Genomic DNA, 21,153 nt, shown 5'->3' on the forward strand with positions numbered 1-21,153 from the left:
CGGTCTAGCACGACTCGCTGCAGAACCGGAGCGCTTCGGAAGGAAGTGCTTGACGCTTTCTGGTCCTCGACGAATCTCTCAACGAACTCGTTGACAGAAGATCCGAAGAGGCCAGCGGGAGTCAGCAGGGCGTCGAGGAACGCAGTGCGTTCAGACTCTGCCATGTCTGATAGCGTCAGCCATAGATGCCTCTCAGCCACAGTAGCGGAAGCCATAACTCGTCCCATGGCCTGTGCAGCGGACTTAGTAGCGCGAAAAGAGAGATCCGAAGCACTCCTCAAATACGCGAGACAGATAGCCTCAGGTCCCATCTTGTCCAGCTTACGGAGGAGATCACCTTGAAATATCTGCAGCGTGGCCATGGTGTGTAGTGCAGACGCAGCCTGCCCAGCAGCAGAAAAGATCCGCACGAGCAGAGATGACGCCATGCGGCAGGCTTTAGATGGCAACACCGCTTTCGTCCGCCGTCCAGCAGAGGGCGGGCAAAGGTGCGTCGCTATCGCCTGTTCCACCGACGGAAGTGACTGGTAGCCTCTGTTTTTTAGTATCATCCAATGTGGAGAATGCTGGTGAAACAGACGAACGAGTTCGCGCTGAGTATGGAGCGTTCCAAGCCTTTGCCACCTCTTCGTGAAGCTCAGGAAGAAATGGGGCGGGCTTTGAGTTCGGGGACGTACGCTCATCCTGAAGAAAGCTACCATCCAGCCGCGAACGAGAGGGGGGAGCTGGTGCAGACCACTCGAGGCCGAGACTCTTCGCGGCCAGCGTGAGCACTCGCATCAGCTCCTTCTCGATGTCAGCAGCGGGGAATGCAGGCTCGGAGAAAAATGCCATGCGAGTCCTCAGAGTCACCATTGGCAACAGCTCGCAGTGAGGGCAGCCGCCGTCAGCGAGCGCGAGCGCTGCATGATCCTCACCCAGACAGGAGACACAGATGACGTGACGGTCTCCCTCGCTGAGCGGGGCTCTGCACGAGCCGCAAGATGGCATCTTTAAAAAGACGCAGCTCTTTTACAAGTGTGTGTCGCAGGGCGAACACACACACGAGGATGCAGAAAAGGATATAGGTGCCAGAACGCAGTCAGGACCAGGGGGCTCGAACTTGGGTCTCTGATGCCACAGTCTTAATTTCTACCGCTGAGCCACAGGAGGTAGTTGAACCCAATAGTCAGACGCCTTCTTAACTTAACTCAGAAGAGTTTATTAACAAAAAAGCAGAAGGGAACAAAATGTCATTTGTATAGAGTTAGGTTACAAAACAGGAAAATCTTCAGACCAGAAAGGGTCAAAAATAGTAAAATAATCTCCAAAACAAAAACTCAGAGAAAAACAGCAAAACTAGTCACAGGAAAACAATTCAAAAATACTTTCAAAGAATAGATCTTGGAACTAGAGCAGACTTACAGCAGCAACTTGCTTAGGAACAATAACCAAGCAAAGATGCAAAGGAAGTGATCAGCTTAAATAGACAGCCCAGAATGAGAAACATGTGAAAACAATAAAACTGATTACGAAAGGCACAATGTTGACATGAGGGCACATTGGGGACCTCTAGTGACCAAAATAACATATTTGCGAGCATAAAATTCTTGCACTAGTTTGGGGTCTAAGATGTCCTTGGCAGGAACCCAGGAGCGCTCCTCGGGACCATAGCCTTCCCAGTCCACAAGATACTGCCGGGACCCACGTACTTGACGGACATCTAGTATTCTGTGGACTGTGTAAGCTGGCTGGCCCCCAATGATACGAGGAGGAGGAGGTCTACCTGTCGCAAGAAAAGGAGAAGACAAAACAGGTTTTAACAGGGAGACATGACCAGGGCGCAGAGTGGGGGCAGGTCTGCGTCTGCGATTAGCCTGGCGCTTGTACTGCTGAGAGGCCCTAAGGAGCTTGAGTCTAGCTTTTTTCCATGTCAGGCAGCAGCGTCTAACAAATTGATGAGCAGAGGGAACTGCAACCTCCACCTCTTGTTCAGGGAATAGTGGAGGGGTGTACCCGAACTGGCACTCGAAAGGGGACATGCCTGTAGCAGAGGAGCGAAGGGTATTGTGTGCGTATTCTGCCCACATGATGAATGAAGACCAAGAGGAAGGATTGTTAGCTGCCATACATCTCAGTTTAGTCTCAAGATCTTGATTAAGCCGCTCTGTTTGTCCATTGGACTCAGGGTGAAACCCAGAAGACAGGCTCACTGTAGCCCCCAGAGATTGACAAAAAGCCCGCCAGAATCGGGAGGAAAACTGGGGTCCTCGATCAGAGACGATGTCTTATGGAATTCCAAAGACTCTGAATACATGGTTTATAACCAATTCAGCAGTTTCTTTTGCGGTGGGTAGTTTAGGCAGAGGAATAAATCTGGCGGCCTTGGAGAATCTATCTACTATGACCATGATAGTGGTGTTGCCTTGTGATAGTGGAAGACCAGTGATAAAATCCATGGAAAGGTGGGACCAAGGTCTATGAGGTATGGAGAGAAGGTGCAATAGCCCTTGAGGAGAACGGTGAGAGATTTTATTTTGGTTGCATGTGGGACATGCATTCACAAATGCGGTCACATCTTCCTTAATAGTTGGCCACCAAAATCATCTTTGGAGGAACTCAAGAGTGCGTGAGGTACCAGGATGACAAGTGAGACGAGAGGAGTGTCCCCACTGGAGGATCTGAGAGCAGACAGCTTTAGGGACAAACAGACAGTGGGTTGGCCCCCCTCCTGGGTCTGGTTCTCTGGCTTGGGATTGTTTTACTGTATCTTCCAGATTCCACCTGATAGGAGCTAATATCTTGGAACTGGGGATAATTGATGCAACACAATCTTCCTGTGGAGTTTTGACATATGCTCGGGACAAAGCATCGGGCTTTAGGTTCTTAGAGCTGGGGCGGTAGGACAAGATGAACTGGAATCTATTGAAGAATAAGGACCAACGTGCCTGGCGGGGGTTGATTCGCTTTGCCTGCTGAATATATTCCAGATTTTTGTGGTCCGTGAGTACTTGGATGGGTGTTTGGCCCCCTCAAGCCAATGTCTCCACTCTTCAAGCGCTAACTTGACTGCCAGTAACTCTCGATCCCCTACATGATAGTTCCTCTCAGTTGGTGTAAGGCGGTGGGAAAGGAATGCACATGGATGCAGCTTGTTGTCCTCTCCTCTCTGGGATAATACCGCTCCAACCCCTACATCTGAAGCATCGACCTCCACGATGAATGGTCTATCTGGGTTAGGGAGAATGAGAATAGGTGCAGAGGTGAAATAGTTCTTTAGTTTGTTGAAAGCCAACTCTGCTTCAGGTCCCCAAGAAAAGTTGGTAGTGTTCCCCTTGGTGAGGGCAGATAAAGGAGCCGCCACAGTACTGAAGTTCCGGATGAATTTGCGATAAAAATTGGCAAAGCCAAGGAAACGCTGTACCTCTTTTACCGATGAGGGGGAGGGCCAATCCACAACAGCTTGAACCTTTTGAGGATCCATTTGTATTTGGCCAGGCTTGATGATGAACCCCAGGAACTGAACTTTGGTCACATGAAACTCACATTTCTCAGGTTTAACATAAAGATGGTTATCAAGAAGGTGTCTCAGCACCTTACTGACGTGTTTTACATGCTCTTGGAGGGAACTCGAGAAGATGAGGATATCGTCTAAGTAGACAAACACAAATTGGTTTAACATGTCTCTGAGGACATCATTGATGAGAGCTTGAAATACTGCGGGAGCATTAGTGAGGCCAAAGGGCATAACTAAATATTCATAGTGCCCAGTGGGCGTGTTGAAGGCAGTTTTCCACTCATCTCCCTGCCTAATGCGCACAAGATGGTAGGCATTGCGCAAGTCAAGCTTAGTGAAGATGGAGGCTTCTTGCAGAATTTCAAATGCAGTTGTCATTAGTGGCAAGGGATAGCGGTTTCGAATGGTTATCTTATTAAGGCCCCTGTAATCGATACATGGTCGAAGTCCGCCATCCTTCTTCCCAACAAAAAATAATCCAGCTCCAGCAGGGGAAGTGGATGGTTGGATGATGCCTGCCACAAGAGCTTCATTAATGTTTCTATCCATAGCAGTTCGTTCAGGGGGAGACAAAGAGAATATACGACCTCTGGGGGGACAGGTACCTGGGAATAACTCAATGATGGCCTTCCTTTTACTGAACAATGCTTTGAGGTGGTGGTACTGAGCAGGGACTTGAGACAGATCTAGGGTTTCTTGGGACTCGAGAATAGGGTCAGGAGGGTTCTGGGCCAAGCATTTAGTCTGACAGGTGGGACCCCAACTGAGAACAGTGCCAGTGGACCAGTCAAAGTGTGGATTATGCTGGAGAAGCCATGGGTGACCGAGGATAACATGGAACTCTGGAGACTGTATAAGGTGAAAGCACATTCTCTCCTGGTGCTGGTAAGTGGTGAGACCAAGGAGAGAGGTGAGGTGGGTTACTTTCCCGGGAGACAATGGTCTTCCATCCAAGGCTGTCACAGTTAGGGGTGCAGAAAGAGAATAAGTAGGGATCTGGAGACTCTTAGCAAGAGAAACATCCATGAAGTTCCCGGCAGCGTCAGAATCAATCAATGCATTGAGTTTGTGTTTTTGTTCTCTCCAAGTGAGTGTGATAGGAAGGAACAGCCCAGAGTTGGAAGGTGAAGTGGTGCGTGTAACTCCTGTCACAGTCCTTCCCTGCCTGTACGGTACTGGGAGTTTCCCGAAAGCTCGGGGCAGGTGGAGCGAAAATGACCATACAATCCACAATATAGACAACAGCGCTCTCTCATACGACGGTCTCGTTCCGAGGGGGAAAGCCTAGCCCTACCCAATTGCATGGGTTCCGAAGAATCTTGGGGCACTGGTGGCATTTGAGCAAGAGCTGGACTGGCAGACAATGAGGAAACAGATGGGCGGTTCCGGCTTCTCTCTCTCAGGTGATTATCCAGCCGGATTGCTTGATCCATAAGAGTTTCCAAATCAACAGCAGGTTCTCTGGTAGCCAGATCATCCTTGATTGCCTCTGACAGACCATTAAGGAAACACACCATGAGGGCCTCATTGTTCCAACCACTCCCTGCTGCAACGGTCCGAAACTGAATGGCATATTCAGCTGCACTGCCATTTCCTTGACGGAGGGTGAGAAGTCTCTTTGAGGCTTGTTGGCCACTGAAGGGGTGATTGAAGACTCGCTTGAACTCCTTTTCGAATGCAGAATAACTTGTACAGAAGGGGGCTTGTGCCTTCCAGACCGCGGTTGCCCAAGAAAGAGCTTTACCAGAAACGAGGGTGATAACATATGCGATCTTGGCCCGATCTGAGGGGAAGGACGATGGTTGTAGTTCAAACGTGAGAGAGCATTGAGTCAGGAACCCATCACATGCACTGGGGTCACCTGAGAAATGTTGTGGTGGAGGTAGGCAGGGTTCACTTAGAGGAGAGAGCACTCAAGAATCTGGAAGGGGTACAGAGGCAGCAGTAGAAGCAGCAACTGAGGTAGAGGGCAGCCGGTCAAAGATCTGACGGACAGAAGTCATGAGATCAGACAGCAACTGGGAGTGTCTAGCCATCAAAGTCTCCTGCTGAACTAGAGCTGACTCATGGCGTTGGACTGTGGACTCATACTGAGCAACTGTGGCAAGGAGTTCTTGAGGATTTGGCGCCTCTGGGTTCATAATGTGGCTTGGTTATTCTGTCAGGACCGGGGCTCGAACTTGGGTCTCTGATGCCAAAGTCTTAATTTCTACCGCTGAGCCACAGGAGGTAGTTGAACCCAATAGTCAGACGCCTTCTTAACTTAACTCAGAAGAGTTTATTTAACAAAAAAGCAGAAGGGAACAAAATGTCATTTGTATAGAGTTAGGTTACAAAACAGGAAAATCTTCAGACCAGAAAGGGTCAAAAATAGTAAAATAATCTCCAAAACAAAAACTCAGAGAAAAACAGCAAAACTAGTCACAGGAAAACAATTCAAAAATACTTTCAAAGAATAGATCTTGGAACTAGAGCAGACTTACAGCAGCAACTTGCTTAGGAACAATAACCAAGCAAAGATGCAAAGGAAGTGATCAGCTTAAATAGACAGCCCAGAATGAGAAACATGTGAAAACAATAAAACTGATTACGAAAGGCACAATGTTGACATGAGGGCACATTGGGGACCTCTAGTGGCCAAAATAACATATTGCAAAACAAAAGCTCTGACAGAACGCGCAGCAGGAACGGCAGTGCCCTCATTGGTCTGATGTTGCATCAGCCTGCGCTCGATAGGCTTATGCAGTTGCCGCAGAGCAGCCAATGAGCGAGCGAGCCGTCTTGCCTATGGCTGTGTGCTGCTGCAAATGCTCTTTACAATAATTCAAAATTAAGGATAATTTTTTGCTTCAGTGTATCGTGAAAAGAGACTTTTCCCGTAGCGTCTTAGCTAAGACGCAGTACAAGAGAATTCTCGTAAGAGAACCTGAGTACTATCTTGAAATGTCTAGAATGCCCATTGAATTATTAGAAAATAACTTTGGGTGTGCATTATTTTCTTATAATGTAATGCCCCGTTGTCAATTACTGCACTTAGACTACGGTTACAATAACTCTAAACATTGTTCAGTTGTTTTTCAGGATAGTCGTCAGGTTTTTGTCTTTAAAACAAAAATAAAGCTCTTTCTGATTCTGATTCTGAAAACACTTTAACCTGTAGGACTAATTTCTTATGCATCTCATCCCACGCCTCCATTGTTAGTTTTAAAAACATTGTCCTAGCAACGGAGGCTTCATAACCTGCGTATTCTACAGATCTGTGTACTAGTGTTAAATGCGACTGTTTTTGATAGCATTAATAACATTTCTGACGGATAATAACATGATGTTTTTTTGTGTTTGTGTAACTGTATGTGGTATTTTGTCAGCAATAACATGTCTGTGGCCTTTTTGATTTCTGTCAGTTTAAGTGCTGGCGATGCAGTGTTGACATATTGCTATGAAAACATAAACTGAAAAAAAAAACCATCCCAACCTCCGAAATTGACCTTTCACAAAGAACAGCCACTCTTTGTTACTGTTGCTATGTCCCAAAAGCCATGGCGTTCTAATTCCACACATGTTCTCAAGCAGTAAAAAATACAGTAAAAATTTAGTGTCCAAAGAGGACACGAGCAATGCGCCAACAGACTAGACAGAGCAGGTTACTTTAGGTATGGAACAAAATCTTATTTCTCGCCTCATTTCAAGCAGCACGTGAACCGATCATTTCTTCCTCTTTACTAGTTATAGCACAAAATAAACAATGAACATCAAAGGCTATCTTGTTTCAATGCAGAAAGATGTCAGTACACACTGTTTTTCAAGTTCACCAACATTAAAGGTGCACTAAGCAATTTTTTTCCAAACGATGTTGATATATGAAAGCACCAAAACAAACACGCCCATACCCCAGCAGGACCTTGCCCCTATTTTAATAACTCCGCCCATGCATATGTACACCACTCTGGCAGCGATGATGGCGGAATCTGCCATGCCTGCCGAACGAGGGTATGATGTCATCAATAGGTAAAAAGCAATGTGTGTTACTATTGTAAATCAACATAAAAGTAAACGTATTTCATGTTCAAGAAGCAACCTTGGCATCCGATGCCAGGCCTTCCTGCTCCTTGAGTTCTCTCCACCACTGGAAAGCTACTCAAATATTTATGTGGGTCCTACCTCACTCCCCTTACTGCTGATTGGCAGTGAGTGTGTTTTGTGACTCGGTCCGATACTGTGGTCAAAAGCATATTTCAATATTTTTAACAGAAAATTACTCATTTAGAGAACAAATGTTATTTTTGAGGTCCAGACCGCAGCGACCTCATCGCTGGCTATGGCCATGGGAGGCTTAGTAATTTTTATATTGTTGATTGTTAACTATTGTCGCTTGGTCAGTGTATCTGTGGGGTAATTTGGTGGAGTGATATACACGTGTAGCACGGTTAAGACTTGCCTGGAACTTTAGCCGTGCATTTCCTTGAAAATAATAGGACACCTTAGAACGTTGGTCAGCCAATTATTCATTATTATTCATAATTATTATTAAATATTTGTTTTATTTTATTGTGAAATAATACATATTATTATTGCAATTAGTTTATCTTTATTATTACAAATACAAAACTTTTCAAAGCTTTTAGATGACCAATCATGCGTCAAATGCATCTTTATCAAACTCAGCACTTCCTGACAAAAACCATTTATATCTCATGGAGATTCAAAGTAAGTGTACTTATTGAGTTTCAGTGTATACATTAATGCTATCTAGTGTAGCTGCCATTTGTGGTGTTTTGTTTTGAAATTTTCTTCCACTGACTGTGTGAGTGAATTTTATGGCAAGGCAATCTTGTTACTTAGGAAGGGTAAGGAAAGGGGACCCATCAGCTTTCAGTAAGAATGTTAAGTGTATGCTCTGCTCCCGGGCCACTTATTTCCAGAGTGGAGTAGGGTGTCCCTCAGTCTCTGAATGGATGTTGTGTATGTGCATGTGACGTTGCTCAGAATGAGTCCCTCCTACATTTCCATAGCGATGCCTATGTTTCTGTGGACACAGTGTACCCAGTTGGTATCTTGGGTGCGACTGAATCTTAAATCACCTCGTAAATACCTAATTTGTAGTTACTCTGGATGACTCTATTCCAACACATATTGTTTCTTTGCCATTTCTAGCATTACTGCAATTATTACAACTATAATGGCAGGCTAGTACATGTGAACAGAGGTCTACAGAACAGCTCTTGTTTTAAAATGATGGCATTTTTACAAACTTGACTGGGCTAACAACCAAAGCAACAGAGTATTTATTGTTATACCAAGAAAAACAGACAACCAGCATCCATCCAGAGTTTTGGATAACAGAGAGTAAGTAGCACATAAGATTAAAATTCAGTATCGGGCAATAGTGTGTTAATAGGACTTAGACATTCACTCTTACATTGGGTGATGTGAGCATGAGAGCTGATGATCAACATACCGTGAGATCATCAGCTCTGTAATGAACTATCAGCCAAAGAGATGATTGGACATGTGCCATCAAGCCTGTCTTAAGATGGCCTGCTTCAACTAAGAGGTCTTATTCATTGTGCTGTAGCACCAGAAAATTAAGTTAATAATATTTGATTAATTAACATGAAACTTCTGTGGAATGTAAAAGGTATTTTTACTGTGTATTTTCAGTGAAATTTACTAATATCAAGACTATAAATGCTGCATCCTGCTTTATTTGAAAAGCAATGTTAGTTAATTTGATCTTTGGAATAATATTTTTTATTTAATATGATTAGTTTAAGCTACACAATAAACTACACAATAGTTTATAGTTATTTTTTTTGTCAGGAAATCTTTTTTTTTTGTCAACTCAAATTAATTAAGTTACAGTACTCAAAAATATTGTTTTTATTTAAAACTTTTACTTTTATTGTTTTATGGCAATCAGTTTTACACTGAATGGGCTGTCAAGCTCTAAAAATGACAAAACAAAGCATCAAAAAAGTAGGTTTGCAATTCTATATGTGACAACTTGAATCTTTTGATTGGCTTTTCTGTGTGAAGGACAGACTGAAATTTTTGTAATTATTCACTAAAAACGTGTGTCATAACTGGTTGTGATGGGGTAGTTTGAATATGCAAATATCCAAATTAGTATTTTTTTTTTTTTGACATTTTTTGGAGACTGTAACTATGTTGAAAGAGAATGGAGAAAGAGGAGGAGGCTCAGTAGATTTTCCAGTGCAGGTTTTGATACATGACAGCATCCATCCTCATTGCTTTTAAATTTATGCTAAATGTCTCCCTTAGTAAATAGAAAGCTTCCTTTTTTTAGTACATGTAAATAAAATTTGGGGTGAACTAGGCCTTTGAGAAACTAGTTTAAAGTTCATCCTAATGTGAGAGTGACTTTATAACTTAAGTGAATGATGAGGTGACCATGTGTGTGTGTATTTCTGGCAGGCAGCCATTTCCAGCTGGGGGCCGCGTGACGTTTAATGGAAAGGAGTGTGTTTGTGAGAAATGCATTCAGCCAGTCAACAGCATGGCACCCCCACAGGCTGTGCACAGTAAGTTCTCTGTGTTTCTGCATTGCAGTCTGTTCCATTCTATGTTAGCCTCTTTCTCTCTCACACACACATTCACTCACTCATTTATTCATTTCCTAAATGCATGCAATGACAGCTCTCCCTGCCATTTAATTAGTAATACACTACACTTTGTTTTGCTCTCTCTGCAGATTGCTGTGGCTGTGGAAAGGAGTTTAAAAATGAGCAGTCTCTGGTGGCATTGGACAAACACTGGCATCTTGGCTGCTTCAAGTGCAAAGTGTGCAATAAAGTGCTAAATGCAGAATATATCAGCATGTTAGTCCCACTCTTACTCTGCTCTGCATGTAAATGTGTAGATGGGTGCTTGTATGTGCTTTATTGATCATAGTAATGTGATATGGGAATCTGCGAGCCTGCTGAACCCCGTAGAATGACTCAACGTTTTTTGATGTGCTCTAATATAAAAGAACGGGATTCTCAAGACCAGAGAGCATACAGAGATCTGTCACCATCCTTGAGTTCAAGTGAAATACATCATGTGTGTTGATGTTTTGCAGGGATGGAATTCCCTACTGTGAGGCAGACTACCATGCCATGTTCGGCATCCAGTGTGAAACCTGCAAGAAATACATCACTGGAAAAGTACTTGAGGTTTGAAGAAATCTTTTCTATTTGTTGGGTATCCTATAAAGGGTTAGTTCACCCAAAAATGAAAATTAGCCTGTTTTTTACTCACCATCGATGCATCCTAGGTGTATATGTACAGTCATGACCAAAAATATTGGCCCCCATGGTAAATTTGATCAAAGAAGGCTGTGAAAATTTTTCTGCATTGTTAATCCTTTTGATCTTTTATTTTAAAAAAATCACAAAAATCTAACCTTTCATTGGATATTAAGAATTTAAAATGGGGGGAAATATCATTATGAAAAAAAAATGTTTTTATCTAATACACATTGGCCACAATTAAAGGGTTAGTTCACCCAATAATCAAAATTATGTCATTAATAACTCACCTTCATGTCGCTCCAAACCCGTGAGACCTCCGTTTATCTTCGGAACACAGTTTAAGTTATTTTAGATTGAGTCTAAGAGCTCTCAGTCCCTCCATTGAAACTGTGTGTACGGTATACTGTCCATGTCCAGAAAGGTAAGAAAAACATCATCAAAGTAGTCCATGTGACATCAGAGGGTCAGTTAGAATTTTATGAAGCATCGAAAATACATTTTGGTCCAAAAATAGCAAAAACGACGACTTTATTCAGCATTGTATTCTCTTCCGGGTCTGTTGTGAGAGAGTTCAAAACAAAGCAGTCTGTGATATCCGGTTCGCGAGCGAATCATTCGATGTAACCGGATCTTTTTGAACCAGTTCACCAAATCGAAGTGAATCGTTTTAAACTGTTCACGTCTCCAATAAGCATTAATCCACAAATGACTTAAGCTGTTAACTTTTTTAATGTGGCTGACACTCCCTCTGAGTTCAAACAAACCAATATCCCAGAGTAATTCATTTACTCAAACAGTACACTGACTGAACTGCTGTGAAGAGAGAACTGAAGATGAACACCGAGCCGAGCCAGATAACGAACAAAAGTTTGACTTGTTCTTAGATTTAATATAAAAGGATTAACAATGCAGATTCCATAGCCTTATTTGATCATATTTACCTAGGGTGCCGATATTTTTGTCCATGACTGTATATGTTCTTATTCTGTTGCTTTAATTATACATTTTGAAAAAGCTTATAACATTTTTTAATTAGACATAAAAGATGACATACTTTTAATAATGATAGAAAATATGTAATTACAAAGGTTAAAATGTTGCCCCTGTAAATTACTTTAAGGAGTCAGATACAGTATCACCTCGTAATGTGGGTTGTTTCTAAAAAATTTTTAATTAGGAGTACAAGTGCTCCTAAAAAGAAAAGAAAGTGTTGAGCCCTGCTTTTGCATTTATGCCTAAAAAAAGTCAACTTTTAAGAGTGCACTGGCATAAAACCTAACTTGTCTCAAAGTGAACAAACATAGAAATAAAGCTACAAAACTAATTCAGGGATGATTCTGGCCACAGTTAATTCCCAATTGATACTATTAATTCATGCTTTTCTTATCAAATATTGTGTTTCACTCTGAAATATATCACATGAGTAAAATGGATTGTTAATGCTTGATTCTTGTACTCTATAATCCCAGTGGTCATATTGGATAGGGAAGAAACTGAGTGGGTGCTTACAAAGACAATCTCAGACAGTCAATTCACAACCCATCTGAAGCCTAATTACATTATAGAACAATATATCTCCTCATATTCCATCTCTCTCTCACATTTTCTGTTTTGTTCACTCTCTTTTGTTCTTACATGCAAACTCTACCTTATTTTTCTTTAAACAGCTATTGTGTTACACCCTTATAAGCAACCTATTGATGTAGTTGTTCTTTGTATCTGCTAAGTTTCCCATTGGGTGGTCTCATATGAATAAGATAGGTTAGGTGTGTATTTCATATCTGTCACATATACATAAATAACTACATAAATAACTTTGTGTAGTTTGAAGCTCTATAAATAAATGTATCTGTGTGTGTCAGGAGTGGGACACTGTTGCTAATAGTGACTGTCCATTGGCACTGCCACTTGCTCTCAGTAACCCAAAATTATTTCAAGTCACAGTGTGACATCATGGTTTAGGATGGTAGTTTTAACTGCACAATTTCCATGCCAGATGCTTTGAACAGATGTAAATTAAAATAAGTTATGCAAAACAATATATTGGCATATTGTTTTGCCCTCGGCAACATTTTTTACATGAACTGAAGACTAGTTGATACAGGTATTCTTATGTTAGCCAGAATGATTAGCCCACCTTTCAGGAGTAATGCCAGTTTACAAGCCTAAACAGCATCAGGGTATTGAGGTAATTAAAGGTAAAGGTTTTTATCATGTATTTGAGGGGATTTTTTTTAATTTGTTGTTGTACAGTTTGTAACAGAAAGAGAATAAAGCCCTGTCTACTCTGAAGCATTGATTGGGAGCTTTTCAGCACAGTACCATAAACCTACTGAGGCAAATCCACTCAAGCAATACAGAAAGCCATTTGTGCATAGTTGTCTGGTAGAAGTTTTAAAATGAAACAGATGTGGCCATCAGAAGTGAAGTGTGGCAGTCTGTGGTGCCTCTACTGTATGTTGTCCCCCTGCCTACTGCTATCACATTAGCATTTGAACTGCATTACACAATGTGAAAAAATTACATTGTCAAGAGGATTACGACAAACATCTTAATAATCCACCTATATGTACACAATAGGGCCCTATTTTAACGATCTAAGCGCAAAGTTTAAAACACACGCACAGGTGCACTCAGGGCGTGTCCAAATCCACTTTTGCTATTTTAATGACGGAAAAACGGTTGGTGCATGGTCTGAACGGGTAGTCCTAAGCTCATGCCATAACGGATTTGCTATTTACATGGCGGAATTTGGCAAGTGCAAAGACAGAACGCGTCTCCGAGATGAAACAGAGCTGCTCGTGTGCGAGCAAATAGATTAACCTAATTCTGATACATGTGATGACTATCCATTATGACATGTAGGCATTTATTTATATATATAATTAGCCTACAAAACATTCTTATGAATTGCAATCCTTTAATTTTTAATATTTGGCATGTTTGTGTGCTGCTGTGCGTCCCTGTGTTTAATAAGCAGTGTTTACGGGCTTTGTGGACCTGCCTATACTGACACGCTCTTCTAATAACAAAGAAAAAGCATTGCGCCAGACTTTAGACCAGGTTTGAGTTGGTCTATGGCGCAGTCTATTTTCAGCTCCTTAAAATAGCAATGCACCTGAACGCACCTCTTTTTTTAGACTACCACACCCATGGGCGCACAAATGAGCACAAATGCATTTGCTAATTAAACGATGTGGCGCTGGACTGAAACTAGCAAACACACTTACGCTGCGCCTTGCGTCGCATTGCGCCGGGTGAAAGATAGGGCCCATATAGTCATTGAGAGTTTTTTGCAGTGAAGTAGACTGATGTATGCTCTGCTCTGTGTTTATTACAGGCTGGAGAAAAACACTATCATCCCACATGTGCCAGATGTGTACGTTGTGACAAGATGTTTGGGGAGGGGGAGGAGATGTACCTTCAAGGTATTCTAAATATAATCAAACTTAGATTTGATTCAGTTAAATTTGATGATGTTTAATCAAAACAATTTTTTCAATATCATGAAGATTGTTTCTATTGTTTCTTTGAAGATTGCTTCTTCATTTGTGAATTATTTTAACGTGACAATTAATGTGTCAACCTTTTGTGGATTATATTATTAAAAAAGAATTAGAATATCCAATCAGAGAAAAGAAAAAAATTATTGCTGGCTATGGTAAGCAACAGCTTAGGTTAAAGAGATGAATTTCATTTGATAATTTGTGTCAGAACATTTTCCTCATTCTGCAAAGTTCTTTAAATTTAGACCCTGAAACCAGACAGACAAGCACAGACAAAGCTGAGGGCTTCTGACAAGGATTTGTAATCATTTGTGTATGTATTGGTATACGTGGAGTTTTATGCTTAAGAAAACACATCTGTACTCACAAAACCAAGAATGAAAAGATTGTTTTGTATTTTAAACAGCAATAGACAAGTCACATGAAGCTAAAAGCTCAGGCCAGTCACTAAAACCTGAAAACATTCCATAGATTATGTGTCTTAAATTCTACAGAACAAAATACATATTTGACATAAGATAAATGTGATTTTATTTATTTGTGTCCTACCTCAAACATTGCAATACTTCAGTATCTTTATTAGCTCTACCACAGAAACTTACTGCTCTGCAGTTTGTTGAAGGAGATTTATAGCCTTATGTTCTTTTAGAAAGCAGAATAAGTTAGAAGCCTTTTTTCAATCTAGCTAAAATAAAATGAAAGACTGCTGACTCATTCAAAGGGGGAATGATTGTCTTACTTAGTTTATGAATGCCAGTTGATAGTGGTATATCTGAACATGCTAACTCCTGAGGAGATAAGTTATGCAAAATATATTTATTGAATTAAGAGCTGAAGTAGTTTAAAGATACAGTGGGCCCAAAATAAAGATCAAGCCTCACTTAAAAATCTAAACTATTGTTATATTGCTGATTTGGTGCTCAGGTAACATTCCTTTTAATTATTAATGTTGAAAACAGTTTTGCTGCGTAATATTTTTTTTCTGGATTTTTGGATGAATAGAAAGTTCAGGATAACAGCAACTGTAATAGTTATGACATTTATAATGGTATATAATATTTAAACAGTATATAGCATCCTTTCAAAATAAAAGTATTTAATTCTTTTAAAATGAATCATACTGACTCTAAGCTTTTTAACAGCAGTGTATGTCTTTGTGATACCTGTGTAACCTGATTTCAAAGACGATATAAAAAACATACTTTTTTAAAAAAGGTTTGTCAATTGTGACATACAGTATTCATAATTGATGAAATCTACTAATAATGAAACCAGCTAGTCAAAAATAATAGCAAAAATGGTTAAGAGAAAAATTATATTCTAGCGGAATGACTTTGAGCCATTTTGAGTGTCTTAAGTGTCAAATACTTAGGGCCACTGTATTTTTTAACAAGGACTTTGAGTTATTTGTGGCTTTCTCTATTAAAGGTTCTTCCATTTGGCATCCTCCTTGCAGACAGGCAGCACGTAATGAGGAGAAGAGTAAGGTAAAACTAAGCAAACTGTAACTGAAGACACCTGCAGTCCAGTATGACCAGGAACTAAATGCTCTGAAACATTATTCTTTTTTTTCAATATATTGTTGTTAACGGATTTACAAAATTTCTTAAGTAAATAGGGCACTAAAACAATGTGGACAGCATCTGCAAATAAACACTGCTATCAGCAGATCCATGGTGCTATAGTAAAGACATTGTCAATACATTACTAATAAATAATAATACAAATAAATATTTCATGTTATTGTAATAAGATTCTCAATGTTTTTTTATGGTTGCTTGTTGTTTGTTGATTTTAAAAATGGCAGACCATTATTGTTTTTGTTTGAAGGTGAGGAGAACCTCTTCTGAGAGCATCACCTCTGCTCCTGCCTCTAGTGCATCTGGCTCTCCTAGCAGAGTTATCTATGTAAGTGCATTTGAAAATGATTTTTACTTTTCATTTCTTCAAGATCACCACCAGTGGGCAGCAACTAACAAGCCTTAGAATAACTGTTTGTGTAGAGGGAGTTATATAAAGCCATAATGTCGCTCTTTCTTAAGGCAAAGCTGGGTGATGAACTTCTGGACTACAAGGACTTGGCTGCTCTTCCTAAAATCAAAGCGATCTACAACATTGACAGACCTGACATGCTCTCATACTCTCCCTATGTTAGCTACCCTGTGGAGGATAGGACTTTTGGAGAGGTACAAACACACACCTTCATACATGCTTACATGAGGGAATAACAAATACATGTCCTCTATTTGCTGTTTCTCATTTTTGACAGTTTTTTGTCTTTATAGGTGACTTAAAAGCAAAAGGATTGCATAATTACTCATATGACAGCTACAGCATTTGTTACAATAACGCCATTTTTTAAATGTTATCATCTGTACTCATCTCCCAACATCATTGTAACATAGCTTGGCCAAAAATCATAATTTCATTAATTCATTGATCTGTTACAGTAGTTTCAGGAGGAAATCATGAATTTCATGAACATGTCTATCATTGCATTCAAGTCCATCTTAACTCATTTGCTTTCTTTGTCTACAGTCACCACAGCAACTCACACCTACTCCAACTGAGGTATAGTAGAGCTGACAAGAAGAAACAGGACTTGTTATTGTTTCAGTGGGTCTCATTCTCTAATCATGGCATAGAAATTGTTAACTTTTATTCATAGAAAAGGTTCTTACTGAAAAGTAATTTTTTGGCCCCATTTTTATGTGAATGTTTTTATAAAATGTTTTTTTTTTTTTTTAAATTTTTACTTACATTTTTATGTATTTTTGTATACAGAATCTGTGCCAGATTAATAACGTGATGCTCTGAAATACACAGGGAATTAATGTAGGGTCACTTACTTAATAATAACTATTTTTTAGAATTAATAAATAATTTGGCATTAATAAACATTACAATACATTTACTGAACTTAATGAATCACAATTCCTGAATGAAAATGTTTCACACATATTTTACACAAATATGTGCATGATTAGTGAATGAGATCTTGTGTTTCCTCATATATTGTGAACAGTTGTTTGTGAAGTAGAACAGTTATTGTGTGTTTTTCACCATCTTAATTTTGAAAACTCTGAGTGAATTTTATAATCACTCAATGATCAGCCTACTACTAGTTAGGACTGATAATTGTAAACTGGTCACATCTGTGTTTTATTTTCAGCTTTATAGTCTCCTGCTGTGTGTCAGAGTGCCGTAGTGATTACCCATGAACATTGTTAATTGTCTGACGCTCTCAATTTCATATTGAAATACTGTTTGTTTGTTTCTAGGGAGATGGGGAAAAGTCTCCCCGGCAGAGGAGGCCCTCCAGCCCCAGCTCCAACAGCTCTGTAGGGGGTTATGGCCGCTATACGCCTTCCCGCTCACCTCAGACCTACAGCAGACCAGGTATCCCTCCACATACATCATGACACCTGGACACAAAGCACTTCCTATAAGCAACTTATGGTTAAAACTATTTTTCTTCTTTCCTGTCACTTTTTTGGCATTTGTCTTTTTTTTGCTCTTGCTTCTGTACTGCACAATCTATACAGATACTGCAAGTATTGTCGGCTAGTTTATGATAAATTGTTTATGTTCTCCATTTTTTATTTTTAGATTTGTATATATATTATTATTTATATTAATTAAACATTATATTTATATAATTATTATATATTATTATTTGATACATTATGTCACTTATTTAATTATTGCTAAAAAGAATCAACATAAAAAGGTAAATTAGTTAATTAAAAGCGGTTTCAGCCCAAATTTCTGCAATATATATATTTATCTATTATATGCTATGTATATTTATACACTACCAAAGAATTTATCATAAGAAATATTGAGGAGCACCACCATGCCTGAATGACCAGAAAAAAGTATTAACAAACGTATGAAGCATCACAACTGTTTCCAACATTGTTATATTAAAATTAGCTTTTGTACAGCATTTCAAATTACCCACTTAAAGGGCTCATGAACTAACTTTTTTTTGTTTATTTTGTACTGTTCTCTGAGGTCGACTTATAATGATATACAACATTTTACATCAGAAAACATCATAATGTAGAAGTAATAGGCTATTTTCTGTCCTGTTTTGACTCCCTCATCAGAACGCTCTATTTGAATAGGCGTGGGGGACTGTAGACTTGGAAGTAACACCCACAGCTATGATTGGCATTGACAGCCTACATCCTTCATAGATAAACGCTGCTGTGATTTAGATTAAAAACACTTAAATATTTTGTACATATCAAACGATCTGTAATAACAGACAAAGCAATAGTTAACACATTATAAAAACACGTTACGTTACACACTTGTGTGGTGTGACATTACTGTCAGACCTAATATATTTGGCAAAGCATCATCTTTTAGTTTTAGTCTTTCTGATCTGTAACTTCATTAAAAATAAAGTTAAATCACTCTTTCCTAATGTTGGGATCAGAAAGAAGGCACTGCAAAGACTATGTTTTTCCACAACTTGGCAATGTACATTGTCTTGTTGTCTTTGGAGCCATCTTTATCGTTTGATTTTCTATCTTTTGCCTCTCTCGTTATTTAAACTACATGTGCAGATTGGTCGGTGGCACTAAATAAGCAGTGCTGTAGAAGCAGGCGTTGATCTTTTTCTTCTGCGGCGGTGCTTAGTCACACTATTATGTCATAAAGTGGCACATTCCAAAACCTGTAGTTATTTAATATAAGCTGTTTTTAGAGTAACAAGAAAGTTTTGGGTTCTGAAACTTACAGGATGTTTTTATAGTACAATGACCTCATGACCTTATATCAAATTATCAAGGGAATTTTGATTTCTCAGTTCATGAACCCTTTAAGAGGTTCAATGCAGGTTGTGAAGACAGTAGGCAGCATGACGATTCATTTCATTCTAAAATGACATTTTAAACCACAAGAAACTGATTTGATGCAGAATTTAATGTAGAAAATAATTTCAAGAATCATTTGGTTTTTAAGTGTATTTGCTGATCTCATATTACTGCCATTCTTCCCTGACCGGCTGGGTCTCTTGCTCAGAGCAATGTCTTAGTGCCAAATACACCATTCATCCAGAAAATGCCAATTTGTTGGCTGTTCCAACTTCGGGGAGGAGTAGTGTCCATGGTAGTTCCAGAGGCTCCTCCCCACTACCTTTGTACAGCGGTAGTGGTAGAAACACACCACAGGCAGGGAGCGGTGGCGTGGCCCTGCCCCTCAACCCCACTACTCTGGCTTTGCTCCAACAGCACAACTACATCCCTTACTTCAGAGGTACCACAGTTCTGCCTGTAGGATTTTGCCCAGTACAAATCACCACATGATGCATGTGTGTGAACTTATGGTCATGGATACAATATTGATTTTCCCTTGACAATATGAATTAATGAGTTCAGTATTGAAATTGCTGTTTTAATAACTTAAATAAGACTAATGTTATAAAGTGCATGACATTCCTGCTGTTGGAATTGGAATTCAACACACTTGAACCATGGATCAAGCTCCAAAACTCTTAGTGCTCCAAAAGGGTTTGCATTCAAAATGAAGGACTAGTGAATTGCAGACATGAAATTACTACCCTATCCTTCATACACCTTTCCTGAACAGGAATTGAGACAGGATTCAAACAGGAAGCAAAGTCTGAAAGTAGGCCTAGGACAGCCCTGCACATCAATTTGCCTTTTTACGGTAAACCCTAAAAACCCGTCTCTATTTCACTGTGTCATCAGTGTATTACAGTAATGTGAAATTGTAGGTGTACTGCAAGGTTCAGTCCTTGGACCAATCTGTTTTTTTAAGCTTGCTGGTATTGTGTCTAAATAAGAGTTTGTATGTTCAATTGTTTTGCATGGTAAACGTGGACATTCATTATATTTGACCTGAAACAGTAACCTAATGCACAAAGACAAATGTGAACATTGGTGGCGAGTATCAGTATGCATTTATTTGTTGTACTGTAGTTGATGTTGTGTTTCATCTGTTAAGGTGAAATCCCCCCCCCCCCATTCATGTGATATTCAAAGTGACTGTCTGTATGTTTGTGTTAATTTTACCATTTAATTGGTGGGTGTCATTTTTATATTTTTAGCATTTTATTTCACTGAACATGTATACTCAGGCAATAATTTGCAATTGGAGTTACAGTGGAAGCAAACGTCTGAGACTATGTAAAGAAATGAAAAATGGAGCCTGCTGTGAATTTGTACATTTTATGTATATCTAAAATTTATTGGAAAGCAGGGAACTACACTAACTTTTTCCACTGGTGGCACTTGCGCGACTAACTTTTTCAGGTACTGGCGCAAAACATAATTTGGTCGCACACATTTTTTATAGTAAGCCGCTCTGGATAATAATGAATTTTTGAATTTTTGCATTTTTATTTTACTTGCCATCTTTTAAACCACGTCTTCTTGTTTTTTGGTTTTTTTTTACAGTTCACACAGTGCATTTCTCTGTCTTTTTTTTACCTTAACCCAGGGCCACAGCTGTATGTTCGTTCTATTTCTTTATTTGTGCTATTTACACAATGTTTACTTTTTTTTAAGTTTGTAGGTGCCCTGAAACTAATTTAAAATAGCACTGCATAGTCTTCACTGTAAAATAAAATACACAGTCAAACCAAAATTTATTCAGACACCTTCAACATTTCTCACATTATCACACTTTATTTGTTATTGTTTAGAAAATGGTAATAAAATATGAAGAAATATGAAGAACTCAGAGTTAAATTGTGTCAGAACAAATTCATCTTGATAATGTCAGATAACGTTGATAGAAAAATATGTAATGAATCAACCAAAACTGCATTGCGGGGCTGAAGCCAACTTGATGTGTTGAATGCTCAGAGCAAAATATACATTTCTGTTTTAATAAATGCTCATAGTAAATCATAGCATATTGC

The 21,153-nt window shown here is 39.6% G+C and overlaps 1 protein-coding gene across 1 annotated transcript in view; it reads left to right on the forward strand.

Annotated features, from left to right (window-relative positions):
* The window catches only part of LOC132121473 (actin-binding LIM protein 2-like), a 72,877-nt gene that overhangs the window by 30,600 nt on the left and 21,124 nt on the right, over positions 1-21,153 (forward strand). Inside the window, exons 4-13 of the mRNA XM_059530883.1 lie at positions 9,932-10,038; positions 10,209-10,335; positions 10,578-10,671; positions 14,090-14,177; positions 15,684-15,742; positions 16,086-16,163; positions 16,298-16,441; positions 16,794-16,826; positions 17,537-17,654; positions 19,290-19,523. Of these exons, the coding sequence (XP_059386866.1) occupies positions 9,932-10,038; positions 10,209-10,335; positions 10,578-10,671; positions 14,090-14,177; positions 15,684-15,742; positions 16,086-16,163; positions 16,298-16,441; positions 16,794-16,826; positions 17,537-17,654; positions 19,290-19,523 (1,082 nt within the window). The remainder of the gene's footprint in view (positions 1-9,931; positions 10,039-10,208; positions 10,336-10,577; positions 10,672-14,089; positions 14,178-15,683; positions 15,743-16,085; positions 16,164-16,297; positions 16,442-16,793; positions 16,827-17,536; positions 17,655-19,289; positions 19,524-21,153) is intronic.

The sequence above is a fragment of the Carassius carassius genome, chromosome 39, assembly GCF_963082965.1.
Source record: "Carassius carassius chromosome 39, fCarCar2.1, whole genome shotgun sequence".
Classification (NCBI taxonomy): Eukaryota; Metazoa; Chordata; class Actinopteri; order Cypriniformes; family Cyprinidae; genus Carassius; species Carassius carassius.